Here is a 21,529-nt window from a genome sequence, read left to right on the forward strand (position 1 = left end):
GCTCGCACTCCTGGCTTGCGCAGTTCGTACGGCCTCTACAACTGTTCCAAAACTTGTTGTCTAGCCCTCTCCTACCACTAGAAAAATTCGCTCTACCTTCCAGAATGTTTTTCTGGCCTCCGGCAACTGATCCAAACCCTTCCTGGTAATTCGCTCCGCTAATTTGGATAACTCACACCACCTAGACTGTAATGTCCTGGTTTATAATTTTCTTAAACTTCTCAAGAAATTGCTTAAAATTTTCTACATAAATTTCTCCAAGCAATTGCAGAACAAGAACCATGAAATTGTGGCAAAAATAAAATGAAATTTGCAAATAAACCCAAAAATGCCACAATTGTAAATAACACAAGAAATGGAGAATGGAGTAGCTTTATTTATTTACTGGAGCAATTACATACAAAGCTATCGATAGAAATAGTTGCAATGATGGCCACAGAAGATCTGCTACGATAATAAATTGGGTCTCCAAAATAGAAATTGGAAATCAATAAGCTGCACCTTTGAATTCTAGATGAATTCACCAAGGGGAGAGATGGGTTCTCGTCCACTCTCTCTCTAATTCACCCAAGAGTTTCCGTCCTGCGGCTACAACTAAATCTAGGAACTCCTGGTTCTCCAAACCTCTCCAACAAGAAAATATGACAACTCCAAGATGTCCCAAATTATCTCCTCCTCCTCATTTTAAAGACTCCATAGATAGATCTCCAAACCTCTAGAAGCATCTTATTTTATTATTTTATTATTATTCTAGAAGCTCCTCCCTTGACTTTATCTTAAGTGACTTTCTAACTTTATTTTAATTCACTTAAGTCATTTTGAGCCTTTTTCCTCCAATTAATTAGTTTTCCCCTTTTTAATTAAATGACTAATTAAAGTCATTTTTAAGCTGGGAACCGGAAAATGGTAAATCGCCCACCATACTCTCTTCAGCCACTGAAATCACTTCTTAGCATCCCATTTTATAGATCTTCTCGTTTTGATTCCAATGAGCTATTACACTAAGGTGTTCCGCTAAATATTCCTCTCGAAATGCAACCTTGAGAATAATTAATTAGGTTATGCCTAATAATGAATTATCAAAAAGCCACAGAACCAAAAACAAGTTGTGTGGAACTGCTCATGATGATGAATGTCTCAAGCGAATGTCGTCGGATCCCATAAAAACTCCTCAAAACTCTCCCGGGACCCTTGATGACATAATCTTGTCCCTGCGGCCTAGCCATCACATACCCTGAAAACCCATCCTAGCTGTACTATAGAGGAAAATAAAAATGGGGACATGACATGGACGGCTTTCTCTACAAAATATTTCAGCCTCCTCTCTGTTGGCTCTCCAGCACTGAGAAATTCCTCCGGAATTTCTCTTTGATGCTCCCTCTTTCTCCTACTCTCCTTCTGGCTCGAACTCTTCTTCCTTGCTTGATCTCTGCAACAAGATAGCTCGATCTGCCAAGGAACTCGCTCTCCCTGTGTCTCACAACTGTATATCTCTCCATCCCATCGATTTGCTCTTATAATCTCTTGCAATATCACTAACGGCCATGATTAAAACGTTATCAATAACTAAGATCATCTTAGACTCGATCTATGTGAGTCTCTAAAACTTTCTCGATCTTTCTCATAATTGTTGTTAAAAATCAATTTTCATAAGTTAGGCTTAGGAATTTTTTAATTATTGATCAATTAACTTAATTGAGTAGTCTCTAGGTGTTTTCTCCAGAAACCTTTTATGGTTTTTGGAAATCTTGTGTTCCTTAGCCTACAAATCAAGACTAGAACACATGTCCGATGCTACCAGAAAAACTAACACTCTTGCCCCTTACCTTCACGGCTTAGTTATCGATTCCTGGGGGCATTTATTAGAAATTGCAAGGATGCAAGGGAGAATTTGAGGTATCTCTCTTCTAGATGGGTTAGAAATGATCAACAACCATTTTGCTAATGATTCTCTTCTTTCTATGTGCTTGGACTAGGATTCATGTTTGGATGCTTTATATTGTGCTTCTCACGTTGTGGTTAATGAAAAAAACAAATTATTGGTTGGTAGGGATTAAGGATCCTCTAGATTGGATTCAATCTATATGGAATTGGGTCAAGCCTTGAGTGGTTGTTCACTATTTTGTGATCCCATTTAGTACTAGCCTCTTACTTGTTGATATGTGGAAGTGGTCTCTTGAGGGGTTGCAATCCAATCTTTTGGTCTGGCAGTATAAGGATCTCCCTTTGGCTATGAAGCTTACAATGGTCTCGTGTATTCTCCAAGCCTCACACGTCTACTATGTCACTTGCTAGCTCCTAAGCAAGGATCAATTCAAGAGATTGAAGCAGGTTTTGGGGTCCTTCATTTTGTCCAAGTATGGTGGTGTGTGAGGACTTCCTATGGTTCCTTGGGAAGTTTGTAGTTATGCCTAAAGAGGAGTGTGGTCTTGGCATTATTGATGTGGCAATGCAAGGTCATATTTTGGCCACAAAATGGATTATGAAGTTCCCTTAAGGATCCACCCCATGATAAATTCTTTTATGTTAAAGATTTCAATCTGCCAATCATTTACTGTTGATCTGAGGCCCTTTTGGGTTGTGTGACATTATCTTGTCCCCTCAACTCTCTAAGGTGTCAAGAAAAGTGATTTGTCAAATCATATGGGAGAGAATTGTCACTCCTTTTGTCATGCAAAACTTCTCTTGGAGTTGTACTGGATGGGCTTTGGTGTGGCGACCAGTATGGAACTGGCTACATCGAGGCCAGTGTATTTCTAGGTGTCCTTGATTTCAAGGTCCAGTCTCATAGCCTAAGTAAGAAAGGGTCTTCTTTTGGAAGGATCCTTGGGACTTTGCATCTAGAGACTAGAGGATTGGAGAGAGTTAGCCCATCAGAAAGCTTTTCTATCCTCCAATAAGCTGGCTATTAAAGACACCATGGGTTTGATTCCTCCGGATCAGTCCAAGTTGAAAATATTGATATGCAAGGAACGTTTGGAGAGATCAGTGATGGAGATTTTGGAAGATGCTTCAGCGGTATGATTACAAGAAACTTCACTCTAATTTGTGTCGGGAGAAGGCTTTATCTCTTGTGCTGAATGCTGGATGGACGTCTTCTAACTGAGGCTATATAAATCCACCAGTTGCACAATGTTTGGTCACTCCGACTAAGCTACAAGCTATGAGTCTTTGCATGGTTCGTTGTTTACAAGAAGCTGTCCTCCAAAAACCATCTTGCCAAAAGCAGGTTGACAGATGATCTGTCAACCTGTTGCAGCCACTCAGAGACCTTGAAACATATTTTATGGGAGTGTAAGTTTGCCTGATCTTGCTGGCGGCTTGTGCAGGATTGTCATTAAAGGCTGCTTCAGAGACAATTTCATTGGCACGCAGCTCTTCTTAGTGATTCAGGGTCATTGGTTTTGTCTCACATTTGGGGCCTTTGGTACAGCCTTTGGATTACAGCCTTATTTACAATCTGGAAACTTAGATACAAAAATGTCTTTACTGAAGAGGTCAATTCAGTCCAATCTTTTGGTCACTCTTGGCAAGAAGAGATATGTATACTATTGTATACCAAAGGATGCCTCTTAATTAAGAATACCAGAGAGTTAAATGCTTTGATATATTCTGAATTTATTACTGCCCTAGTAGCTCTCAGGAAGAGGATACGAGATACCATTGTATATAGTATATACCCTTCTGTTTTTCTTTTTCTTTTTTGTCAGCTGTCTTGTAAATTTTCTCCTGTAATATAAGATGTATTTTTCAAAACTAAAAAAAAAACTCTCACCCATTGTTCAACCCTTGTTGATCATGTTTCAATGGAGAGAAACCTTTAGTAAGGACCTGTTTACTACACTTTATCCATCTTCTTTGGTGTGATCAATAGATTGAATCTGCGTTCGCAGACCCATTATTCTCAGCATTAGAACAGTTGGTCTGAACTAATGCACAAACTTGTAAATTATCTCCTGTAATATAGGATGTATTTTTCAAAACTAAAAAAAATTCACCCATTGTTTCAACCCTTGTTGATCATGTTTCAATGGAGAGAAACCTTTAGTAAGGGCCTGTTTACTACACTTTGTCCACCTTCTTTGGTGTGATCAATAGATTGAATCTGCATTCGCAGACCCATTATTCTCAGCATTAGAACAGTTGGTCTGACCTAATGCACAAACTTGTAAATTATCTCCTGTAATATACGATGTATTTTTCAAAACTAAAAAAAACTCACCCATTATTTCAACCCTTGTTGATCATGTTTCAATGGAGAGAAACCTTTAGTAAGGACCTGTTTACTACACTTTGTCCACCTTCTTTGGTGTAATCAATAGATGAATCTGCATTCGTAGACTCATTATTCTCAGCATTAGAGCAGTTGGTCTGAGCTAATGCACAAACTTATACTGCCATTTCACATTGGATATATTTGCCTCTTCCTAGCATCTCTTGATAATCTTAATATTTACATGTGTTATGCAAGAGCAAGACAAACCATCGAACTTCAAACAGATGAGTAGGCCATTAGCAAAAAGTGTGGTGTTTTCACTCATGCCCTGCATTGCAAAGGCCAGTGCAATTTATATTGAAGACAAACTCGGCTGCCAATCACAAACAATCATATGACCAAAACTCATATTTCAAACCTTTGACAGAACAAACAAAATGCAAAATTCATCCACATATTTGCATGTATTAGTACGTTTTAAGGAATTGCAGTTTAGAAACACAAGTTAGATTTTTACTGCACATAAATAGTAGATCGCAGAATGGAGTACTAAAACTGATTATCACAGAGTTGTGCAAGCAATAGACTACAAGCTACGATACACAAAGTTTCCCACACTTTTACAGGATACTCAAGGATAAATCACACCTAAATATTCAGTAATTTGCAATGATGAATTAAACATCCACAAATATCCTGCCCATAAATATTAGATCACGGCAAATAAATATTAGATTTTTACTGCAAATTTTTTAGATCACAGCATGGAGTACTAAAACTGATTATCACAGAGTTGTGCAAGCAATAGACTGCAAGCTACAATGCAGAAAGTTTCGCACGCTTTTACAGGATACTGTCAAGAATAAATCACACCTAAAAATTCATTAATTTGCAATGATGAATTAAACATCCACAAAGAGGAATAATATATTCTGACTTAACATTACAGAATTAGATAATATTGTTAAATATAGATAAGAATAAATAGCGCCAAGAGTGGCTAAATCGGTTGAACCATCTGCCCTAGACATGTTACCAATGGTGACACCAAAGGACACAGATTCAAATTCAGTCAAGTCCCTCAGCGTTCCGAACTGCTATTGGAGTTGGTGGTCGAGCCCCTCCATCCAGATATTATAGGGAAGAGGGGGAAATCCGTGAGGTTTTAGTTGGAAGAAGAAAAAGGATGAGGATAAATAGTCCTTACCCAGTGTAAGTCATCATAAGCTTTATCATCTCTAAGCATCCTTAATGTTCTTGCATCATCCTCTGTTATCGGAAGGCCACAAAAAATCAAAAAAATGCACTCAGGAACAAAAAGGGAAAATAACGTATTTCACAATATTCCTTTTCAAAGCTCAAGTTGCAGAATGACACTTAAACAAGTTTTCCTTTCAATTGACCTCAAAGTAGAACAATTTATGACAGAATATTGCACAATCCATCTCTTCCCTCACTACTTCTAACAATTTTTTACTCTTGACTGATCACTTTTGAAACTCATCCCTCTCCCCCGTTGTCTTCCTCAGCCTTTTGAACAATTTTTAAGTCAATCTAGAAAGAGAAAAAAAAATTGCACCTGAAAGCCCAAGTTCGAGAGCGAGTTCTCTACAGTGAGCTGCTTTTCTAATTCCGCTGATAAATAGTTCTTTACGAGTCATTTTTGGCTTGTTGTCCTTCCGAAAAACCTGAAAAGTACATCAAAGAGCTTCAAAAGACTAAAGGCATAGTGAGGACTATAATAATAAATTATAAAGCATATCAAAAATGTAGTTTCAACCGTTCCCTTTATGAGCGTCATAATACATTGGTTGGACAAGCTTAGATTAGGAAAAATCAATGACAACATATCAGCTCTTGTAAAATTAACTACTCAGAAGGAATGTATAGACTATCTCTTCTATTATACCTCATATAATTCCATCCTTTTTTTCTTGGAAAGATAAGCAAGGATGGAGGTAAATATCATGTGTGAATTTGTCTGAGACTTGTTCCTCTTAGTAATGAAGAGTGTGTAGCAGATCTAATGAAATACGAATCCTACGTAGGCACTTGATCGCCTTTACTTAGTAGAAGTGGGGCATTTTCCACTATCTATTTGTTCCAGCTGCATGGTTATAATTCTTGAAAATTGGCTTCTGGAGAGGGAAGGAGTCAGCAGCCGTGAGAAGGAATTAATGGAATATGTTGAGTGATTTGTCTATACCTGAGATTTTTTTGAAAAAATTTCTGGTTTATTTCCGACTTAATTTGTCTATAATTCAGCGAGGATTCATTAAAATCACAAATTTGAAGGGTGAAACTTAGACAACTCCTATGCTTAACTTTAACATTTAGCTATTAGTATTAAGTTTTCACTTAGTCTAGCGTTCTGATCCTACCCTAAGAAGTGCCAGTGGTATAATTATGTCTCGACTTTCTACTACTACGATACTGACAAAGTGGAGTCTGCCAATGTCTTTGCTTGCAAGATAACATTCACAGCAATAATAATTTTGTCGTCGAAAATTAGCCAAGGCGATTTAGCAGTACTGCCAGTAAATCAGCAGCTTCTGCGAGCAAAGCGAATGCAATTTGAGAAGATCCCAACTCTTCGGAATAGATCATTCAAATCACCTTGTAACAGTACTACGTGGCCTTCAAAAACAACTGCATTGGGTAGCCAACTAGAAAACACAATTGCCTAGTTGCTCGTTTCTCGATGTTGTTCAGCAAAAGCTTTAATGGGGTGCATTCAAAAGCTAAAAGCCTCAAACTGCATGCAAACAAACTGAATATGGGTGAACGTTGTAACAAACAAACAAAAACAATACTCTGAAGATGAAATGTAAACTCACGGGATCATTGGCGACTACTGAAGCCAATTTGTGGTGTAATTCAAATGACTGCTGGCCGCCTGCCCATATAATTTTCATGGCTTCTACATCGAAGGTTGCGTGTGCCCGTTCTCTTGCTAAGTCCTCCATCTTCGAAGCAAACTCTGTAAATAATTTTGGGGTTGGGTTCCACAATATATGTGGAGTATTCCAATTGTTTTACTGTTTGAATCCATTACAAATAAAACCAATCAATCAATCAGAGTCAAAATCATTGAAAATATAGCTTCAAACAACAAAATGTGAAACAATTCCATAAAATATAGCTTCAAACAAAAAAGTTGAAACAGTTTTATATTAAAAAAAAGTTGAAACAGTGGCATAGGTAGAAAAGTTCTATTAACTAGTTATAGTATTGGTCCCACGCATCCATAAAAAATATTCATAAATCATCAAAAATATGCACATAAATAGTTTATATTAAATTATATAAGTTATATAATTTAGTCCAAAATGGGCCCACATATTGATTGGGCCAACAAGTGTCAAATACCAAACCTTAACATCACATGTTGACAAGACATAATGTCTCAAATATCTCCAGCTTTGAATTACCAAATAAGTCAAAATGCACTACAAAACATTCCATTGAATTCTATTCAGGAGTACACCTATCCCATCAAACAGTCACCTACAGATTTCCACTGGAGCAACACATCCCATTGCTCAGTAATACCTACACAAGAATAGGTGAAATGTGTGTCAGCCATATGTACATGTGTGTTTAACCATTCAACCTATTGAAGACAATAAATGACAACATTCAATTCAGGAATTAGTTCAGAGGATGCAATAAATGACACCAACCCTTTAAATTCAAGTATTAAACACACCAGCCTTTTCAATTCAGGAATTAAAAACAGGAAAGCACATGGATCAACCATCAAAGATTATCAACCATTTGATCATGTACAAATCAATCCAGGCCACACATTTGAATTTGGGAGATGGCAATCCATGCCAATCTTCCCTACCAATTAAATTCTATATGAAAAAACTATAAAACATCAACTCTTACTCATTTTCATTTCAAACATTCATTCTACTCATCAGCTATTGGAGACATGCAATCAAAGTGTTCAGACACTGTTACATTCATTCTATTCAGAAGTTGTTGGAAACATACAAACTGAGTGTGTGCACATTGTTACATTCATTCTATTCATCAACTGCTAGAGACATACAAACAAAGTGTGTGCACATTGTTACATTCATTCTATTCATCAGTTGCTAGAGACATATAGGTATGTTTTTGTTGAATAATGTTATTTTTGTTGAGAAACAAGGGTAAATTAAAGCCATTACAGCCAATATCACTTGTTAAATAGATCACAAGATCGAGAAGAATTTCTATATGAATAACATACCCACTGATTTAGAAACCAATTTCATTGCCACTATAACCTCAAATCTGACCCCTGCAACTCAATATCAGACTACTATAATAGCAAAGAATATCCTTTCAAAGAGCAAATTATGATGTCAGGTAGATTCATTGTCTGGTTAGAGAAGCATTTCTAAATGAATAACAGACCCACTGGTTTAGAAATTCTCTTTTCCAGTCTCAAGGGGGTCCCCTAGGTGTTGTATGTTGCCAACAAACCCATAAATCTGTAAAGAATCAAAGTTGATTGGCACATAGAAAACTCAATGTGAGTTGTTGCCCCTAAGCAGTCAACAACAAGGATAATTTCTTACCTATATTAATGCTCGTTGAGATCAGATGCCTCCAACAGTATAACAATGAGTGAATAATGACAAAACTAAAAAGATATGTGCCTGAGGTGAATCTGAAATCAAAATAAGTATCAAGCAAACCAAACATTGCAACACATTTATCAACTATTGAGCCAATAGATTCTAAGAACCTGAGATAAGGCATAATAGAACCAAACCAAAAGTTATTTGAGGTTGAATTACATCATAGTGGGGGCAACATTGAAGGCATATAGTGCACCATTAGGTGTGGAAAACCCAAATTGTAATAGCTGTGAGAACATGTTCTATTATCTTCATTAAGGTCTGTCAAAGTCCTGCATAAACTTAAGGTTTCAGAGTGATATCATGCAAATCTGCATCAGTGGACCTGCCTAATAATTATAGTCCATCTAGCCTTACCATGACTACGCCTCTCTGTTTGGACTGGTAATTTTCCAGTCTCAAGGGGGTCCCCTAGGTGTTGTATGCTGCCAACAAACCCATAAATTTGTAAAGAATCAAAGTTGATTGGCACACAGAAAACTTAGTGTGAGTTGTTGCCCCTAAGCAGTCAACAATAAGGATAATTTCTTACCTATATTAATGCTTGTTGAGATTAGATGCCTCCAACAATATAACAATGAGTGAAGAATGACAAAACTGAAAAGATATGTGCCTGAGGTGAATCTGAAATCAAAATAAGTATCAAGCAAACCAAACATTGCAACACATCTAACAACTATTGAGCCAATAGATTCTAAGAACCAGAGATAAGGCATAATAGAACCAAACCAAATATTATTTGAGGTTGAATTACACCACAGTGGGGGCAACATTGAAGGCATATAGTGCACCATTAGGTGTGGAAAACCCAAACTGTAATAGCTATGAGAACATGTTATATTATCTTCGTTAAGGTCTGTCAAAGTCCTGCATAAACTTAAAGTGAAGGTTTCAAAGTGCTATCATGCAAATCTGCATCAGTGGACCTGCCTAATAATTACAGTCCATCTAGCCTTACCACGACTACGCCTCTCTGTTTGGACTGGTAATTTTCCAGTCTCAAGGGGGTCCCCTAGGTGTTGTATGTTGCCAACAAACCCATAAATCTGTAAAGAATCAAAGTTGATTGGCACACAGAAAACTCAGTGTGAGTTGTTGCCCTTAAGCAATCAACATCAAGGATAATTTCTTACCTATATTAATGCTCATTGAGATCAGATGCCTCCAACAGTATAACAATGAGTGAAGAATGACAAAACTGAAAAGATATGTGCCTGAGGTGAATCTGAAATCAAAATAACTACATAAAGACACTAAAACTAAGAACCCTTACATAAAAACATGCTAACCCTTACTAGGAATAAAAAAAATGGCAAGAACAAAATGAGTTCCAAAAACAATGATTTGAGGACACAAAAAGTTAGTTGGGTTAAAGAAACTCAGTGATGTCAAAGCTATTACAAAAAAAAAGAAAAAGGATGCTCTTCTTGATAACTCGTATTTTTACCAACTAGGAATAAAATGAATGCCAAGAACAAAATGAATGACAAGAACAATGATTTGAGGACACAGAAAGCTAGTTGGGTTGAAGAAACTGTGTTATGTCAAAGCTGTTACAAAAAGAAATAGGAATAGCTCTTCCTAATAACCCATATTTTCACCAACTAGGAATAAAATGAATGCCAAGAACAATCATTTGAGGACACAGAAAAATAGTTGGGTTAAAGAAATTGTGTTATGTCAAACTTGTTACAAAATTAAAAAGGAATAGCTCTTCCTAATAACTCATAAAAATCATCTAAGAATCAAATAAAGAAGTTTAAACCCTTCCAATAATGATTTTCAGATCTAAGATGTATTTAGTTACAATATATAGATAAAGCACTAATTGTTGTTTCTCATTGATTGCAAAGGCCAATGAATTTCCTTGTTTTCTAATACAATTTTTTAAAATCAGAATTTGGTGGTAACTTTGCAGGTTGTTGCAGCCATGCCAAGAGTTTCTATTGCAGATCGTACAAGGAACAGGAGGAGGCGAGGGGCGAGGGGGGCCCAACTGCGATCCAGTTCATCAGATGAGGATAGGGGGGGTGATGTGAATGCTCCCAATGCACCCAGTAATGTCGTTGAAAAGGACACTGTGGTGGCAGATCATGCTATCCCACCATCAACCACAGAGCCACCTTCAACCACAGTGCAAGGTGCAAGTTCAACAAAGAAAATCAGTGCCATTAAAGGCTGGACAAAGCAAGACATGCTAGTTGCAATTGATGACATCGAGTTTAAGGGACATTCAATCCGTGCCTCTGCAAAAAAACATGGTATTGCTGCCTCTAACATACATTATTGGATAAATGGGTTGACTAATATGAAGCGTAGAGGGCCTGTTACAGTTATGACTGAAGAGGAGGAGGCCAAGGTGGTTGAGTGGTGTAAGGAGATGGCCCAATTGGGACATGGGTTAGAGATTATACAACTTAAATCCATAGTAGCTCAAATCTGTCAGGGGAGGCCAAACCCCTTCAAAGATGGGTTTCCTGGTAAATCATGGTGGAGTGGATTTAAAAAAAGGCATCCAGACCTTGTGCTACGTACAACTAAGGGCCTTGACAGAGACAGGGCTTTAAATCTACGCCCTGCAATTGTGTCCAAGTTCTATAACACTCTTTCTGCTACATATGAGCAACACTCATATGCCCCAAACCATATATGGAACTGTGATGAAACAGGCTTACAGGTAGGAAGGAATTGTGGTATGCAGGTAAATACCAAAAGAGGGAGTAGAAATGTGCCTAAGATTTTGCCTAAGAGTGGATCACTATTCTTTCTTGTGTCAATGCAATTGGTTCTTCAATCCCAGGATTTTACCTATTCAAAGGTAAAACACAACTAAAAAACTATATACAAAACTGTGAACCAGGTGCATGCATGGTAACACATCCCCATGCATGGATGACAAAGGAACTATTCCTGAATTGGCTTTGTCACTTTGTTGCATCTATACCAGGTGGTGTCTCGCCTGAAAACAGACACCTACTGATTTTAGATGGCCATGGAAGCCACATGGCTTTGCAGACAATTGAGGAGGCCAACAATTTTGGCATTGACCTATTAACATTGCCAGCTCATACCACTCACAGATTGCAACCCCTTGATGTCAGCATGTTTGGGCCTTTCAAGAATTATTTTAGGGTCGAGTGAGCTTTGTGGATGGCAAAGAATCCAGGGGTGGAAGTAAAGAGGTTTGAGCTAGTTGAGCTTGCAAGTAAAGCATTAAAAAGGGCTCTCACACCTTCTAATATCAAGGTTGGATTTAGGAGGACTGGTATATGGCCACTTAATGTTGATGCTCTTGTGCATGATACTTGTTGTAGCCAAGCATTTTATGTGGAAGGTCAAGAAGCAGAGAACTTACAAGACCATGTTGATGCCCAAGAAGATGTTGCTGCTGCTGAAGGTATAATGTCCCTTTATGAAGGGCACTTATGTGGTGATGATGATGAACATGTGAGTGAGACACAGTTCAGTCATGAACCAATTGTCAATATCATGTAGGCTGTCACACCCACTGAACCACATTCTAATTCTACATGTGACGTTCCATATGAGGCAGTTGATGAAGCAAATGAAGATGCAAACTTGATTTCAAATGATAATGCAACAGGATTAAACAATGAACAATTGAGCATGCCAAGCCAGGTAAGCCCGCCATCATGGTTTTTTTTTTTTTTTTTTTGCCCTAGTTAAGACTAACCTAAGTACCCACGGGGGATTTGAACCGGTGACCTATCGCAAGGAGTGCCTTTAACAGCGCACCCATTCACCGTCAATCCAAAGCCCCATGGGCAGCCCACCATCATGGTTGGTAGAGTCCATGATGAATATTAACACACATAATGTGTCTACCACCAATGAGGAAAGCATGGACATGCCTTCACAACCATCAGAGTTGAACACCGAACTTGTTCATTATTTTGTGGATAATGGTTCACTAGAAGAGGAGCTTGTTCAACATGAAGTACCTGAAGAAGACAATAATGGGGGCCAATCAGTTGTACTGAAGGCTGAAAGCCAAGTGTCAGATCCTAGGGAGCATGGGACAAATTAGAGATTACTTGGTGCATTCCTAAAGCTACCAGTAGAGAGAGTGAAGGCCTCATCAAGGCACTCAACTGCATATTGTCTTCGTTTGGGGAGGAGTTCACAGTTGCTCACATCTAAAGATTATATGAATTTATTGTTTGAGTCTGAACATAAAAAAAATGAAATTTAGGAAACTAAAAAGAGAAAGAAGGAGTTGGCCAAGGACAAGAGAGCTGCAAGGATTGCAGCAGCAGAAGCTCGATCAAAGGAAAGGATGGAAAGACAAAAAGCAAGGGAAGATAAGGAACATCAAAAACAATTGGCAAGGCAAGAGAGGGAGGCAAGAAAGGTTCAAGAAGTGTTGGAAAGAGGAGGAGGGGTGACAAGTAGGGAAGTCTATGGTCCAAGCCAGTTTGAGGCAAATAGGATGATGTCCAATACGTTGGACCACATTGCAGAGCACACACCATCATACCAAGAGCTGATTAACATCCAAGTCCCCTGCTATCAGCCAGGGGTTGTGCCCACCTCATATACCCCTACCAGTGTAGGTTTAAATCCTAATTGTGTTTATATGACACCTGCACTCAGTGCTGGGGTTAGTAACACAAGTGGACACTTGGGTTACTCAGTCCCTCCATGGCTACAAGGAGCAAATTGGAGTCAAGGATATGGTAACATTCAAGCACATCCTAATCAACCAATCTTGGGTAGTCCACCATACTTGGGTCAGGCAGGAGACTCAACAATTTTGGGCAATGCAAGAAATGGAGGCCATCAAGCATAGGGGTGGCATGAATTAATTTTTGTAACCACATCGCAATGTGAATTTTGTAAGGATGCAATATGTTGATTGGTTTCATAGTAGAAGCTAAACTATAAACTATATTGAATTTGAATTGGAATTATGATGAAAGGCAACATAATAAAGAAGGAAAAGAAGTGAACATGAATCAAAAGTAGTTACCAATAGAAGATACTAATAACCATTGAGAAACTGAGCATGAGGGGATTCAGCAAGAGACAAAGATCTGTAATATCTATCCAGTGGAAGAGATTTGTTTTAATATTTCAAGAGAGGTTATATATTGACAGTTCCTATTTCAAGAGAGGTTATATATTGCACATATAAATATAAAAAATTATCACTGTAATTAGGATCATTACAAACATATTCATTGTTGAATAATAGGTAGAAGCTTCACTGTAGCTCTTTCCACCATGGGGACCCCCTCAGCTTTATGGACCATTTTCATTTTCAAAGGAAAGATCTGCCCAGGAGCATGTGCTTGAGAAGTGCAATAGAAACCAGCCCTTTGTCTGCTCGCAGAGGCAGTAAACAAAAGAATCCCTTTGTTCTCACTAAAGGAAATTCAAGAGAAAATAATATAAAGTAAAGATCAATTGAATCCAATTTGAAACAACATTGCAAAGGAAAAGAAGTAGTAATTACTTAATTTGGTAATTACTTGATGAAAGGCAACATAATAAAGAAGGAAAAGAAGTGAACATAAATCACAAGTAGTTACCAATAGAAGATACTAATAACCATCAAGAAACTGAGCATGAGGGGATTCAACAAGAGACAAAGAGATCTATAATATCTATCAAGTGGAAGATATTTGTTTTAATATTTCAAGAGAAGTTATATATTGACAGTTCCTTTTTCAAGAGAGGTTATATATTGCACATATAAAGATAAAAAATTATCACTGTAATTAGGATCATTACAAACATATTCACTGTTGAATAATAGGTAGAAGCTTCACTGTAGCTCTTTCCACCATGGGGACCCCCTCAGCTTTATGGACCATTTTCATTTTCAAAGGAAAGATCTGCCCAGGAGCATGTGCTTGAGAAGTGCAATAGAAACCAGCCCTTTGTCTGCTCGCAGAGGTAGTAAACAAAAGAATCCCTTTGTTCTCACTAAAGGAAATTCAAGAGAAAATAATAGAAAGTAAAGATCAATTGAATCCAATTTGAAACAACATTGCAAAGGAAAAGAAGTAGTAATTACTTAATTTGGTAATTACTTGATGAAAGGCAACATAATAAAGAAGGAAAAGAAGTGAACATAAATCACAAGTAGTTACCAATAGAAGATACTAATAACCATCAAGAAATTGAGCATGAGGGGATTCAACAAGAGACAAAGAGATCTATAATATCTATCTGTAATATCTATCCAGTGGAAGATATTTGTTTTAATATTTCAAGAGAGGTTATATATTGACAGTTCCTATTTCAAGAGAGGTTATATATTGCACATATAAAGATAAAAAATTATCACTATAATTAGGATCATTACAAACATATTCACTGTTGAATAATAGGTAGAAGCTTCATTGTAGCTCTTAATGGAATTATGGTCCATCCTGTTCTCAATGTTAATGGAATTATGGTCCATTCACTTGAAAATCTATCACATTTTGTCCTAAATCTTGAATGGAATTATGACCCAACCATTATGACAGAAAATAATACATGCTTCTAAAAGTATTCCAAAGAAACACTAAATAAAAAGAGATGAACCAAGCAAGCCTCCAACAAAGAAATAACACACCATACCAAAAATGGTTTGCACTTTGATAAGGCAAGATAAATAGCTCTAGTGATGAATGAACCTGAAATGTGCATCTAAAATGTGCATCTTAACAGACTTGAAAATCTGATGTACATCTAATGTACAGTAAAGCCATGAGAGTGGGGCTAAACAGTGCAAAGCTTCTTGACAAAATCCACAATGCAATGAAAGATTCCCCCCGTTCTATGGCTCTTCATACTAAAGGTTAAACCTGAAAAATATAATTACCTAGACCATTCTTACTGTGTTTAACAGGATCTATAACATAAGAAATGGAAAAATCATCACATTTACATTAAAAAATCAGAACTACAGCTGCAATTTCAGAACTACAGATTGTGCGTTCATGGCTGAAACATTCTCTCTTCCACAATTTCTAAATGGAGGAAGCCCACAACCCAAAACCCCCCACACAACTAAAAACCCACACAAAACTTTGCCGACCTGTCATAATAACACTCATTCTCAACTGAAGTGCGCCTCAGGTTGCGTATATTAACAAGCAATTCCAATTCCAGTTTAAGTTTAAGCACAACCTCCAGTAAACACAAAGGCTAAGGCGGTAGAGCCTATTGAATTGAAAGAACCAGCAGCTAAGACTATTTATTTAATTTATATAGCTACATTATTTCTTTATTTCAAAAATTATAATTTTTTATATTAAAATTTAAATTAGCTCCTATCAAAATGAGCAAAATTGAAAATGTTGCTACAAGATTAAGGAGCTCAAGAGCGTTTGACTGCCATAATATTATGGGTTATGATTGAGCAGGGGTCATCGTATCTCAGAAAATATAAACTCTGTATGAGATCTCCTTGTTAAGGGATTGGTATTTCTATTTTACTGCCAAAGTTGTATATGTTCTATCCTTTTGAATTTTAACTTGTAATTTGCTATAAGAAAATACACATACCTAACTATTAAGTCCAATTTCATAAATCTGAACTTTATCTAACCATCAAAACAATTGTCAGACAATTGATTCTTTTTCTTTAGGGTTGTTCTCAATGTAAAAGCTTTACGCAACGCTGATGTAATGCAAGAAGAGAAGAATTTTATTTTCAAATCCGTCATAGATATTTCGAAACGAACGAAAAGACGATTTTACGTAAACTGGTATGATATTGATAAGCCAAGTGAAACTTCACAGAATCGAAAATTAAAAGTGGAAATACCATCCAATAATGGTTTTTATTTCAGATGACAGTGGAAAAATCATCACATTTACATTAAAAAATCAGAACTACAACTGCAATTTCAGAACTACAGATTGTGCGTTCATGGCTGAAACATCCTCTCTTCCACAATTTCTAAATGGAGGAAGCCCACAACCCAAAACCCCCCACACAACTGAAAACCCACACAAAACTTTGCCGACCTGTCATAATAACACTCATTCTCAACTGAAGTGCGCCTCAGGCTGCGTATATTAACAAGCAATTCCAGTTTAAGTTTAAGCACAACCTCCAGTAAACACAAAGGCTAAGGCCATAGAGCCTATTGAATTGAAAGAACTAGCAGTGCTACAATAATTAAAACCCACACAAAATGCACAACAGTGCTACAATAATTAAAACCATAAGGCCAACAGTGCTACAATAATTAAAACCTACACAAAACGCCAACAGTACTACAATAATTAAAACCCACAAGGCCAATAGTGCTACAATAATTAAAACCCACACAAAACGCACAACCCAAAACCCACAAAACTGAAAACCCACACAAAACCCACCCAAAACCAACAAAATTGAAAACCCATAAATTAGCCAAAACCCACAAAACCCACACAGGTGAAGGTGTTTAAAAACACATACACATGCATAACAAAGGCACAATAATCCAATTTCGGCTAAATGTGTTAAAAAACACAATATTCAGGCTGGTAGGACAATGTCCTACCTTCTATGTCTAGTTGTTGTTTTTTCTCCATGCCAGAAAGCCACAGGAACCCCAGATGCTCCAAAAACAGTAGCTCAGACTATAACAACTTGCAAGACAGCATCAAACATGGTTAGATATCCCCAAAACTACAGAGAAAATGTGAAATTCAAGCTCATAAATTTAACTACAAACCTGAAAAATCTGTTCGGAGCGCGAAACGGCCATGTCCAACACCGAGCCAAGCTAAATCTGCCACAGGGAGAAATGCAGACGAATAACGAGCCCATACCACCAGACGGGGAAGAAAAACCAGTCGAAAAAACAAGACAAAACGGATGAAAACAATCGAACAACCTCCAACACGACCATCTTTGTTGGTCCATAAACCACTACCTGCATCACCGAAACCACTACCTGCATCACCGACGACCATAATGGCAGTGACCGCCATTAGAGCAGCGGCGTGCAACTACCCAGCAGAGCAAACGAACAAGAACAAGACCCAAACAGAAATGAACACAACACAAAACAAGCCACAAGGTTGATGGCGTTACAAACCCTAAACCCCGCCTCCACCTGCCGAACCGGTGGCTATGTCAAGTCAACAGGTCACTGCATGTTGTGGGCATGTGTCGTACGAAGGGTGAGGTGCCAATGTGGCGAACGGGCTACTTGACGTGGATCCGTTCAAGCACTGGTGGCTCTCCCCTATATATTATAAAACTGCGCTTCTTTTGTTTCCTTTTTCTTGTGTGGGCCCGCCTCTCTCGTGGTTCATGTTGTGAATGTTTTTGGCGGTATTGCATCTTATGTGAAACAATAACTATTTTTTATCATTTTGACCCGGTGAGATGATGTGTTGTGAGGTAAAAATAAATATATTTTTTATCATTTTGACCCGGTGAGATGATGTGTTGTGATGTAAACATAAGTATTTTGATTTGGTAAAAAAAAGTTAGTGTAGATCTATTTTAATTTGGGATGTATTAAGGGTGGAGAGATCAAATATCTTTTCATTCTAAAATAGGTTTGCATATCAAGACATTTTATCTCTCTTGGCACTTGGTATATCCGGAGTTAAGATGGATCTAAACTAGTTTAATTCCCCCTTTGGTTCTCAATATCAAAGGTCAATACCATGGGCCATTTTTATTTTTATTTAATTTTTACAAGGTTATTTTTATTTTTGTTTTATTTTGACCTAGTTAAAATGTATGCATTACATTAATCTTTTTATTTAGTTTAATTTAATTTTTATTTTGATGTAATTTGACTTAGTCAAAATGTTAAACATTAACCGCGCACGCTGCCTCTCTACTGCAAACTAGGTCTGCCGCCTCTGCTCTGTGCGCCCCCTGTGGCTACTGCGCACAGCAGCTCTTGAGCCCCTCGGCTCTCCAATGGACTCCAGCGGGGGTCCGCCTCCCCCCCTCTCCCCCCAGAGGTTCTGGCTTTCAAAACGATGATAGCAACTTGCATTAAGAGAACCCCTTCCGCCATGCAACAAAAATTCGTGAAGAAAATGGACAACATACCCTCTGTTGCACTCCCGGAAGAAGAAACGTGCAGAGCAGCTCTGAATCTTGCAGAGAGAGGCCTCATAGGCCAGTTCACTGGCCTCTGGCCTTCACCAAAATCTGTTGAAGAGTGGGTTCAGAGAAACTGGATCCCATTAACCAAAGAGGCCATAAAAATCAACTTTGTGGGCAAGGGCTACTTCGTTTTCGTCTTTGAAAGTGCAGAGGACAGAAGCTTAATCTTCAGGAACGGACCATATTTTATGGGTCCACAAGGATTATATCTGAACAAATGGTCGCCCGATTTTGACCCTGCTCAGGATGTTCCATCAGCTGTTCCCGTCTGGGTGCGTTTGCCCCATCTTCCCCTCCACTGCTGGAACCAAAAGTCTCTTCAGCTAATCGGCAACGCTCTAGGAAAATACATAGACCAAGCAGTCAAAAAAGATCAGTATTCGTGTGCCCACATATGTGTCGAAGTCGATCTGGAGGAGGGATTGCCAGAAGCAATCAAGCTAATGGTTGCCGGATGGACGCATGTTCAAGAATTGGATTACCAATAGCTCCCTTTTAAATGTAGACATTGCCATGGCCATGGCCATTTCGCAAAACACTCCAAGAAAAAGGCTAAGGGACAAGCAGAGATGCACAATGGCGAGCAATGGACCCTAGTCCATAAAGCATTGTAGCAAAAAAAAGGTAGGGGGAAAGTCACTCAGAAGGAGGCCCCCAATAGCTCCAAACCCACCAAAGAAAGGGGTCCAAACCCAAATGAAAAAGAAAGTAGTCAGGCCCAACCCTCAGAAATAATCCCAAAAAACGTAGACCAGGAAGGAACATCCAACTCCAACAAAGAAGACAAAGAAGCAAGCCACCCAGAGGCTTCCAAAGGCAGCCCCTCCAATCCCTCGTATGCAGAAGTCACAAGGAAAAAGCCAGCAGATAGCTCAGGATCATCGGAGGACGAGATCTACGAGCATCCGTCAAAAAGAGCCGGAAGGAAATCCCATAAAGAAGCAAGGGAGGAGGAGGCTGAAAGACTTAAAACTCAAGGCAGCCAGCCCACGATAGAGATGTCTATTGGGAGAAATACCAGAACAAGGCCTCCTAAGGGAGGATCCCTCCCCCCATCTGGTAAATAATGCGTCTTGTCTCTTGGAACTGTAGAGGTCTGGGGACCCACATGAAAATAGAAGCAGTCAAGGATCTACTGAAAATCGAACCACCAAATATTCTCATGCTCCAAGAGACAAAAATCCAAGGGCAAGCCCTCCTCGACATCAGTAAGGTGAAGTGGAAGAAAAACGCAGGCAAAGCAGTAAGCTCAAGGGGCTCTTCAGGGGGGCTGGCTACCCTATGGACAGAAGATCTCTTCCACCTGAACAACTCCTTCGAAACTCAGCACTGGATCTTCACAGAATTAAAGCATTGTGCAAGTAAGTTGACTATCTCACTCTTCAATCTTTATGTTCCAGTTCTTTACTCTGAAAAAAGAGAATGTTGGAATTCCCTCCTAGCATTCTTAGAGCAGCATAACCCCAATAACATAATCCTTGCTGGAGATCTGAACATAGTTCTGAAGCCCAAAGAAAAGAGAGGGGGCAACAGCAGTAGAGACCATTTGCTGCCTTTTGTGGAAGATCTCATCCAGCAATGGGACCTCCTTGATTTTAGCCCAATAAGAGGTCTCTATACATGGACAAATAACAGGACAGGGGAGGAACACATATCTGCTCGTCTGGACAGATTCTTAGTTCAAAGCTCGCTGATGATGAACAACAAGATAATCAATACAAAAATCCTCCCCAAATTAACTTCAGACCATAAGCCCATTCAGCTGCTCCTGGAGGATGAAGAAGACTTGGGTCCTCTTCCTTTTCGCTTCAGCCCCCTCTGGATTGAAAGGGATGGTTTCATGGAAACAGTGAAAGAAGCTTGGGCCAAACCAATCTCAGGATCACCATGTTATGTTTGGGAGCAAAAGCTCAAGGCAGCAAAACAAGCCTTGAAAGAATGGATAAAAAACCCGCTCCAAATCCAACCAGCCAAAGGAAAGAAATAATGCAGACTTTGGAGGACATACAAGTTGAAATGGAACACAAGGATATCACCTCAGAGATGATAGGCAAAGAGGTAGAAGCCCAATGCTCTTCCTTCCGCTCCTTTAGAATGGAAGAAGAGTACTGGAGAATCAAATCCTGTAGCTTGTGGTTGAAGGTTGGGGATCGAAACACCTCTTTCTTTCATCGCCAATATAGAGCTAGACTCTCATGTAATCATATTTCAGAAATCACAACTGAAGAAGGGCAGATCTGCAAAGGGTTTGCACAAATAAAAGAGGCAGCAGAAAGTCACTTCAAAAAGATTTTTACTGCAGGGACACAAGGCAACAAGGAAGACTCAGCAGAGCTCCTCTCAAACATCCCTTTCCTTGTTAGCTCAGAAGACAATCATGCTCTCATCAAACCCTTCATGGAGGAAGAAATAATTAATGTTATTTGGTCTATGGAACCTGATAAGGCTCTTGGGCCTGACGGGTTCACCATCCACTTCTACAAGATCTGTTGGGATACCATTAAATATGACCTCCAGAAAATGATAAGAGGGTTCCAGAAGAAAGCTAAGATAGGAGGAGGAACCAATTCCACCTACCTCGCACTAATTCCA

At 38.6% G+C, this 21,529-nt stretch overlaps 2 protein-coding genes across 3 annotated transcripts in view; one reads left to right on the plus strand and one right to left on the minus strand.

The window, feature by feature from the left end:
* Nucleotides 1-7,317, minus strand: part of LOC149180784 (putative peroxisomal acyl-coenzyme A oxidase 1.2) — a 473,981-nt gene extending 466,664 nt beyond the window's left edge. The window contains exons 1-4 of one of the 2 annotated variants that reach the window (XM_089416296.1): nucleotides 7,054-7,191; nucleotides 6,833-6,971; nucleotides 5,796-5,904; nucleotides 5,424-5,485 (exon numbers count right to left, since the gene is read on the minus strand). In XM_089416296.1, the coding sequence (XP_089272422.1) occupies nucleotides 5,424-5,485; nucleotides 5,796-5,877 (144 nt within the window). In that variant the 5' untranslated portion in view covers nucleotides 5,878-5,904; nucleotides 6,833-6,971; nucleotides 7,054-7,191. Of the gene's footprint in view, nucleotides 1-5,423; nucleotides 5,486-5,795; nucleotides 5,905-6,832; nucleotides 6,972-7,053 lie in introns of both variants that reach the window. The other variant, XM_089416295.1, reaches the window with a different exon arrangement.
* Nucleotides 7,318-18,807: 11,490 nt separating this feature from the next.
* Nucleotides 18,808-19,425, plus strand: LOC149180786 (uncharacterized). Its single transcript, XM_089413986.1, has one exon. The coding sequence runs from the start codon at nucleotides 18,808-18,810 to the stop codon at nucleotides 19,423-19,425; it is 618 nt and encodes a 205-aa protein (XP_089270112.1).
* The last annotated feature ends 2,104 nt before the right edge of the window (nucleotides 19,426-21,529 follow it).

Source organism: Pinus tabuliformis, chromosome 3_2 (genome assembly GCF_031772625.1).
Source record: "Pinus tabuliformis cultivar Carrire ecotype Pingquan chromosome 3_2, CPIR1, whole genome shotgun sequence".
Classification (NCBI taxonomy): domain Eukaryota; kingdom Viridiplantae; phylum Streptophyta; class Pinopsida; order Pinales; family Pinaceae; genus Pinus; species Pinus tabuliformis.

Coding starts and splice junctions, on each gene's coding strand:
- LOC149180786 (XM_089413986.1), top strand. CDS start 18,808: ATGATAGCAACTTGCATTAAGAGAACCCCTTCCGCCATGCAACAAAAA.